The 8,091-nt window shown below is 38.8% G+C and overlaps 5 protein-coding genes across 5 annotated transcripts; 2 read left to right on the top strand and 3 right to left on the bottom strand. All coding sequences in view use genetic code 12, as the record gives it.

The window, feature by feature from the left end:
• Positions 1 to 55: 55 nt before the first annotated feature.
• CDC19 (pyruvate kinase) lies at positions 56 to 1,570 on the bottom strand (the record flags this gene model as incomplete). Its single annotated transcript, XM_051751307.1, has 1 exon — positions 56 to 1,570. The coding sequence occupies one exon, from the start codon at positions 1,568 to 1,570 to the stop codon at positions 56 to 58; it is 1,515 nt and encodes a 504-aa protein (XP_051609478.1).
• Positions 1,571 to 4,072: 2,502 nt separating this feature from the next.
• KGF57_002038 (6-phosphofructo-2-kinase) lies at positions 4,073 to 5,095 on the top strand (the record flags this gene model as incomplete). Its single annotated transcript, XM_051751309.1, has 1 exon — positions 4,073 to 5,095. The coding sequence occupies one exon, from the start codon at positions 4,073 to 4,075 to the stop codon at positions 5,093 to 5,095; it is 1,023 nt and encodes a 340-aa protein (XP_051609479.1).
• Positions 5,096 to 5,134: 39 nt separating this feature from the next.
• KGF57_002039 (cleavage polyadenylation factor subunit) lies at positions 5,135 to 6,550 on the bottom strand (the record flags this gene model as incomplete). The annotated part of the gene is made up of 1 exon (XM_051751310.1): positions 5,135 to 6,550. One exon carries the CDS (start codon positions 6,548 to 6,550, stop codon positions 5,135 to 5,137), a length of 1,416 nt encoding a protein of 471 aa, XP_051609480.1.
• Positions 6,551 to 7,164: 614 nt separating this feature from the next.
• Positions 7,165 to 7,650, top strand: KGF57_002040 (acireductone dioxygenase (Ni2+-requiring); the record flags this gene model as incomplete). The annotated part of the gene is made up of 1 exon (XM_051751311.1): positions 7,165 to 7,650. One exon carries the CDS (start codon positions 7,165 to 7,167, stop codon positions 7,648 to 7,650), a length of 486 nt encoding a protein of 161 aa, XP_051609481.1.
• Positions 7,651 to 7,697: 47 nt separating this feature from the next.
• Positions 7,698 to 8,069, bottom strand: KGF57_002041 (tubulin-binding prefolding complex subunit; the record flags this gene model as incomplete). The annotated part of the gene is made up of 1 exon (XM_051751312.1): positions 7,698 to 8,069. One exon carries the CDS (start codon positions 8,067 to 8,069, stop codon positions 7,698 to 7,700), a length of 372 nt encoding a protein of 123 aa, XP_051609482.1.
• Between the last annotated feature and the right edge of the window lie 22 nt (positions 8,070 to 8,091).

The raw sequence follows: 8,091 nt of genomic DNA on the forward strand, positions 1-8,091 counted from the left end.
TCTATTGCTATTTTGATTAATATACAAAACGACCTGTAAACAAGCTATATTTCGCTCAAGCTTGGACAATTCTGACAGTGTTGGAGTGTCCGGAACCTTTAGTCCATCCTTGAACAGTAACAATCGAGTCACCCTTGGATATAATACCCAAGTCAATAGCTTCAGAAACAGCCCACCTTAATCTGTTCTCGACATCTTCTTGCCAGTTGGCAGCCTTTTCCTTTTGGTATACAAAGGGGTACACGCCTCTGTACAAGTGGGAGTATTTGGCACTTCTTTCATTTCTGGTAACCATCAAGATTGGCACATCTGGCTTGTATTTTGAGACCAATCTAGCTGAAAGACCAGAAGTAGACAAGACAACAACAGCCTTGGCATCTTGCTCGTAAGCTGCAGACACTGCAGCAACTGCACATGTTTCACTGGTTGGTGTTGGCTTCTTAGCCAAAGCTCTCAATTCGTTAAACAATTGTGGGTAAGCAATGGCTTTTTCTGCAATGAGACAAGTATTGTGCATCATTGAGACAGCCTCGTATGGGTAGTTACCTTTAGCGGTTTCTCCTGACAACATAACACAATCGGCACCATCCAAAATAGCATTTCCAACATCTGAAACTTCGGCTCTGGTTGGTCTAGGGTTGTAAGTCATCGATTCCAACATTTGAGTGGCACAAATGACTGGTTTAGCAGCAAGGTTACACTTTGCAATCAATTGCTTTTGAACAACAAACACTTGTGGGGCTGGGATTTCAATACCCAAGTCACCTCTAGCAACCATAACACCATCAGTAGCCTCCAAAATGTCATCAAAGTTGTTGACACCTTGTTGGTTCTCAATCTTGGCAATGATTTGAATATCTTTACCTTCTTCACCAAGAACTCTTCTAATGTGTCTGATATCATCACCAGATCTGATGAACGAGGCAAAAATCATGTGGACCTTGTTTTTAACACCAAACTGAATATCTGAGATATCCTTCTCTGACAAAGCTGGCAAGTCAACATCAGTGCCTGGTAAATTGACACCCTTGTGTGAAGAGATCTTACCGGAATTGATGGATTTAACTTTTAAAGTTTGGTCATCGAGGACTTGCAAAACCTCAAATGACAACACACCGTCATCGACATAGATAATCTTACCAGGGGAAATGACCTTGGTGATGTTTTTGTAGTCAATGTACATAAGATCTTGATTTGATTTTAACTTGTATGCGTCATCAGTGGTGAAGATCATTTCATGTCCTGGTGGAATCGGGTAGTCCTTGTCATCAATAGTGGTTCCGGTTCTAATTTCTGGACCTTTGGTGTCCAAAGCAATAGCCAATGGTCTTCCCTTGTAGACTTCCTCTGATTTGATACAATTGTCAATTACAGATTGATGGTAGTCGTAGGAACCATGGGAAAAGTTCATTCTAGCAATGTTCAAACCAGCTTTTCTCAATTTGACCAAAGCCTCAACGCTGTTTGTTTTAGGACCAATGGTACCAATAATCGAGGATCTTCTTAAATATTTGTGAGGTGTTTGCTCAACATTCAAGTTGGCTAACCATGATAAGGATGAGTGAGACATTTGTTAACTGATTATAGCAATTGAGGGTCAACGATGTAATGCAAAAGTATAGAAAGTAACTCCTTAAGCTCTTTGAAAGAAAGAAAGAGAAAAAAAAAAAGGAATTGGGAAAAATCGGTATCAATTTATTGATTGATTAATTAAAGAAAAATAATCCAGCGTTTAATAAAAAAAAATCAAGTGTATCTCATCCTCCTACAAATGTTTACACAAAACAAAACAAAACAAAAAGTTGAAAGCAAACAAAGCAAATAAGAAAAACTCCGTAAAGGAGTGAGCCGAAGTGAATACAAAAATGGAAAAAAAATCTTGAGTCCTTTTTTTAATAACAATTTTCATTCAAACACGCTTTTCCAACATAATGATAGTAGTACACAATACACACTTATGTTGGAAAGTAAAGAGGGGACATCGTCCGTGACACAAACTGTCATCCGTTGCCATTCTACAGAACTGCGATTGTCGAGAAGCATCCATTATATTTTTTTTTTCTCTAGCCAGCGGACCAACTACTGTGTTGACTATGTAGGATATCGATCAATACAGCAGAATCCCATCCACCTTTTGTAATCCATTATCACTATATAGAAATATGTGGTGTACACCATTGAAACTGCTGAAGGAATGGAGAATCATAAACCGAAGCTACAGAATCTTTCATTTCAACTATTTTTAGACCAAATTGCAACCAAATTATATTCAAGTTAAGCCACAAGTTGTTTTGTAAACGGAATGGATAATCACTACCTATTAATGTCATGGTCTATGTAAGACTTGCCGATAAGCTAAGAGTTGGGATTGGCAACTATTATGTGAAAGTCATGATCAACGTTCACGACATTGAATCCGACACTAAACTTTTGCGACAGACGCCCAAGCTCTTTCTATTTCTTTTTCTCTTTCATTTCAATTGAGCCTTTTGAAAATAATCGAATCTAACCACATCTCAGACATATGCCATGGTCCTACCGATTGTTCTTGGTGCGGGTGTGACAGTGGTTGCCCTCACTGTGAAAGCAACCATTTCCGCATACACGAAGTATATGAAGTTGACTCCGCAAATGATAGCAACCTTAAACAACATCAAACTCACCAACCCCATTTCAACAACACTCAACAAATCTGACCCAAATTATCTACACTACAAGTTTTTGCGTCTGAAGTATCCCAATAGAACTTTCCTGACACCAATGACGGAGCAGGAAGCGTTGTTGATTTTGGGAATTGAAGGCGACGACATTCTAAATGTTGACAAGAAAATGGTTAGAGATCGATATAGAAAATTGATGGTTTTGAATCATCCAGACAGACACGGGAGTCAATACATCAGTCAAAAAATCAACGAAGCAAAACACGTGCTTGATAAGAGCTACATGGTGAATAAATAATTGTATATATGTATATGTTTGAATAGACGAAAAACTCTCTTCATATCACGAGAGTATCACGTGTAACTTTGTCGACGTAATAGAGAGCGATTGACGTGGACACGAGCACGTCGTGTATGTTTTCAATGACGTATTCCCTTGCAAAGACAAAGACTGCGTGCACTCAAAAGAAACAAACTCGATAAAGATTTAGAGGAAAAGTATTTGACTCAGATATGAAGATTTCCGATCGCCCGAAAGACAGATATTAGAGATCATCGATTAAACGTTCTATAACATAAGCCACACGCAAGACTTACTTGATGAGTCACCTAGTTGTTCTGCTACAAATCATTTTATAGATTGTGGCACTGGCTATGAGAGGTGATTAGTAGTATAACTCGTTGATGGTATAAGCTTCCCACGCTTACAAATTTTTGTATGCCTCGAGAATGGCTGTATCCTGCATACAAATGCCTTCACCCTTTCACTTTCAATTTTGTGGCGTAGACTGGACAAATCTAATCCATTATCTTCTCTTCTCCCTGGTTTCACATCTCGTCACCCGTATAGAGATCAACTCGTTGTTTCTGGTTTATGATTTTTCATTTGGGAAGAACCGAAACCGAGAATATCTCTATTATGAGATAGTCAAGCGTATAACAACTCTTGCTATTATAACTCGGAAGTGTTAAAAGTTGAATTGAACTGAAAGTGCTCATGAGACAACGGTCAATGATGGTATGTGATTTCCCATAGTCCTAGCTCACCTGATTGAGAAAAGATCGCCTTTACCTGGTGCTTTCTTCTGCACAGTTTTAGGCTGAACGGAGAAATGTCAATCGACAAATTACACAAAGTGAAATTCAACAGAAGAACAAAAAAAAAAAAAACAAAAAAGAAAAAAGAAACGAAGCGCACATGATTGCAAAAACAATTTTTTTGTTTTATTTTTCAATCAAATATTGCCACTTTGGGAGTGGTTCCATATCTCCGTTATTGTCATCATTAGATCGTCGATATATCCACAAATTCTTTTTCGATTACATATATAATCTCAATTTCTCTTATCTCCCACTTCTTCTTCTTCTTTTTCTTCTTCTTCTTCTTCAGCATTTGTTCAAATACAACCATAATGTCGACTAGAGCAACAACCATGGAAACTTGCGAGTATGAACATAGTGACAGTACCCGCGACGAACTACTATCATCATTATCCTCGACTTCAATCAACTCGTTATTTGACAGTGGGTCACAATTCTATTCAAGTTCCACACTTCCTGGATCATCAACAATCACACCAGTTGTATCAAATGAGTATTTGGAATGTCAACGAAACAAAACTATAGACAAGTTGTTTCAACCTAAACTAAAATCATACAAACACCACGAATCTCAGCAAATCCCAGAAGATAGAGTAAAAGTAGTCGTGCTACTAGTTGGACTACCGGCAAGTGGGAAATCCACCTTGTGCCATCAAATAAAAGATTTTGTCAACTCCAAAACAAAGTACGGATGCGGTGTCTACAATGCTGGAGATGTCCGGAGGAAAAGGTCATTGGCCTTTAACGATGCCAACTTCTTTGACCCCAACAATAAGTCAGCCCAGCAGGACCGGGACCTTTATGCCACAATCACCCTAAATCACTTGTTAGCAGATTTCGACAAGATTGATATCGGGTTTCTTGATGCAACAAATACAACCGTTGAAAGAAGACACAAAATGTTGGAGCTAATAAGTTCTAAAGACATACCCGTTGTCATTCTTGAAGTTGAAAGTATATTCTCCGATTTTAATATCATCAGCGGGAAGCTCAACAATGCCGATTACATAAACAAGGATAACAGGATGGCCTTTCAAGATTTTAAAAATAGGCTACGTCATTACAAGAGTGTGTATGAGCCAGTAACTTGGGAAGAGTTGGATACATATGGGGATCAAGTGACAGCATACGTGAAATGTACAAATGGTGGCGAGAGTTTTGAGTTGACCAAGAATAAAGAGGTGGAGGAGAGGGAAATGGATGATAAGAAGAACGGGGTTGAGGAATCTGGGTTTTGGTACTTTAAAGTGTTGCAACAGTTTATTGATCAATATGACGAGCTGGTTGGAATCGAGTACAGAAAGAGTGCAAAAGAATTTCGTATAGATTGGTAGTTGGGGAATAGACTGGACATTTTATAGACTTTTATTACTTTATACATTCTCCATGACAGCATTCACATTATTGTTCAATGTGTAGTACCATGCTCCCACTTTGTCATCTGTGTAAACAGCATCTTTCCAAGCCATAGGGTCATTAGGTCTTGCGCGTGACCAAAACCTAGCAGTCTTGTCCGATCCAGCTGAACAAAGAAGATGCCCCATGGGGTGATACTCCAACGCATGGATTGCCTTTTCGTGTGCATAAGGAATACGATGTGCCGCCTCGATGGAGTTCGTTTCATTAGTTACGCTGGTATTGGCCCTCTTTGGTATTGAATCGTTGGAGTCTGGAATGTAAGTGTTTAGCAAGTAATGGTTGATGGCTCCATTGAAAGCAGCTGTAGTCAACAATGATGCATGATGTGGATGCCATGCGCAGCATGAAAGATCAGTTTCAGAATCCCGAATCACCAACATATCCTTCATTGTAGTCAAATCAAATACACGACAAGAACGGTCACGCGACACTGAGGCCAACAATCTCTTTGTCCCGCATGGTTGAAACCGAGTTGTATTCACTGTGTGCTTGAACCCGTGTAATGTGGTAATACATTGTGAGGCTCGAGGATCCCACAATTTGACCAAATTATCTTTCGATCCACTGACAATGAGTCCCAAGTCAGGATGCCAATCAGCACTTTTCACTTCCCAATTGTGACCCGTCAAGGTCCTTTCTTCTTGGCCATTACTGAAATTCCATATCTTTATCATTGAGTCGTCACCACAAGTTAGGAATTTAGAATCATTTGGAGAAAATGCAATATCTCGTACCCCATTTGAATGAGCAGTTATATTGTTGACATTATTGAAATTAGGTTGCCAATATTTGACAGTTCCATTCTGGTCTCCACTTAGCAACCATTCGTCGTTATTAGAATATTTCATTGTCAAAATGGGGCTTTCATGGGCTTGCATAATAGTTTCAAAGTTGAATGTCATTCCATTCCATAAAGTAAATTCACCCGAATGCGACGCAACCAAAAGCCTTCGTCCTTCGGGAGTCCATTTTACAGTATTTATTGAATGCTTGACTTTGTTTGAACTCAAATGCGTCAACTTTGTTGCCAAGTCTAATGCCCCCAAGTTGTTTTTATTATTCCTTCTGTCAAGATTGAAGCTTGAGGAGTATGCTAATGAAGGAAGTAGATCAATTAAGTAAGAGCTTTCGGGTCGTACTACTCCAATAGGCTGTTGAAGACGTGTATTTATGCCCATGGACTTTTCTATAAACCAACGAGTCATGTTGTTTCCATGATCAACTGTTCTTCTGAAAGCTTGCTTTTTTTCTTGACTAGCAAGCTGATGATCAATGTTTTGCAGAAAGTTCAGGCTTGGTTCTCGTTGGTTGTATGGTGGTTTATGTATCCTGCCACCTTGCTGGTGGCTCTGATAAGAGTTGTATGACATTCGAATCAGTCGATGAGGGGTTAATATGCAGCGAAGCGATTGGTAAACCTGGTGTCAATTTTTTTTGTTTTTTTTTTGCAAGAGATAATACAGCTACCAAAAGATCACTACAGCCAAAGCTTACTTCTGTCTATCGTTGAGATGTAATTGGACCCGACATGCAAGTGAGTAGAGCTACTAGGGTGGTAAATATGGTATCACTTAAAACATCCAGAGTGATATAATAATGAATTGAGGCAGTGGGCAGTAAAAATAGTATAGAACTCAATTGTTCGGATAAAGAAGCACCACGAAATACACGCGACAGTTGCTCTATATACTCTCTTTACAATAACAACGGGAAAATGGCCCTACCAAATAGCGTTTTCTTCAGCAGGTGTGAATAATACGAAATTGACACCACAGTTTCCTCATTAGGTAACGGCAATTAATGTGGAAAAAAAAAAAATGAAAAGTAATTGAAAAGCAAAAAAAAGAAAAGGGAAAAAAGGGAAAAAAAAAAAAAAAGAATCGGCCCTCGTGCGCATGATTACAAATTTCGCAATACAAATAGACCCAAATCTTTCTAATTTGAAAGAATAGTGTGGTTCATATTCACGTAAAGCATCTTTACCATGGTTCAACTATACTACCACGACAACAAAGACACTGAAGACAACTTCACTGACGACCACAACTCCGGAGTCCCTGTTTCATTTGAAGAGTTGGAACAACTAGGCGTTATCTACAAGTATGTCACGACACAAGAAGAACTAGACGCATTGGCCAAGGAAAGGGAATACAAGAATAGGGACAAGATTCATTTGAACTTGGAAACTTTCAAAAACGATGTGGATGCTTACAACGCCAAAATGAAGCAATTTTACACAGAACACTATCATGAAGATGAAGAGATTAGATATATTGTTGATGGGGAGGGTTTTTTCGATGTTAGAGATGAAGGTGACAAATGGATCAGGGCTAAATTGTCAAAGAATGATTTATTGATTTTGCCAGTGGGAATTTATCATCGGTTTACTTTGACCAACTCGAGAGAAGTTACAGCTATTCGTTTGTTCAAAGACGAGCCAAAATGGGAAGCCATCAATAGAGTGCATTAAACAATGCCAATGATTATATCATATAGTCCTACTATAAAATGCGTTATTTATCCTTTTACAACTTTGATCTTGTTTGATGAAATCCACTTCTCTAGAGTAGCTCGATTGTTTTTCAACTCCTTATCAACATTTTCCTTTTGCTTTGTCAACTCCTTGACCTCATCAGCTAAAATCTTTATCACTTCGTCAATTGATTTCTCAACTAGTACGCCACCAATCATTTTAAAACATTTGCGTCCTTGTCTTTTTTCCGGCGCTATTGCTGTGAGACTGCGATCAACAATGATGTGTTCTTGTAGCTGTGAAGCAAGTGTTGACGATTGCGTTTCCAATTCCTGTATTAGTTCCTGGTACCTGTTGTACTCTTGCTGCAAAATCTGAGACTTCTTTTCATCTGCAGCAGTCGATGAAGATGACATTGTGTATATGTGTGTGTGTGTG

The sequence above is a fragment of the Candida theae genome (assembly GCF_024610275.1).
Source record: "Candida theae strain CBS 12239 chromosome Unknown scaffold57, whole genome shotgun sequence".
Taxonomy (NCBI): domain Eukaryota; kingdom Fungi; phylum Ascomycota; class Pichiomycetes; order Serinales; family Debaryomycetaceae; genus Lodderomyces; species Lodderomyces theae.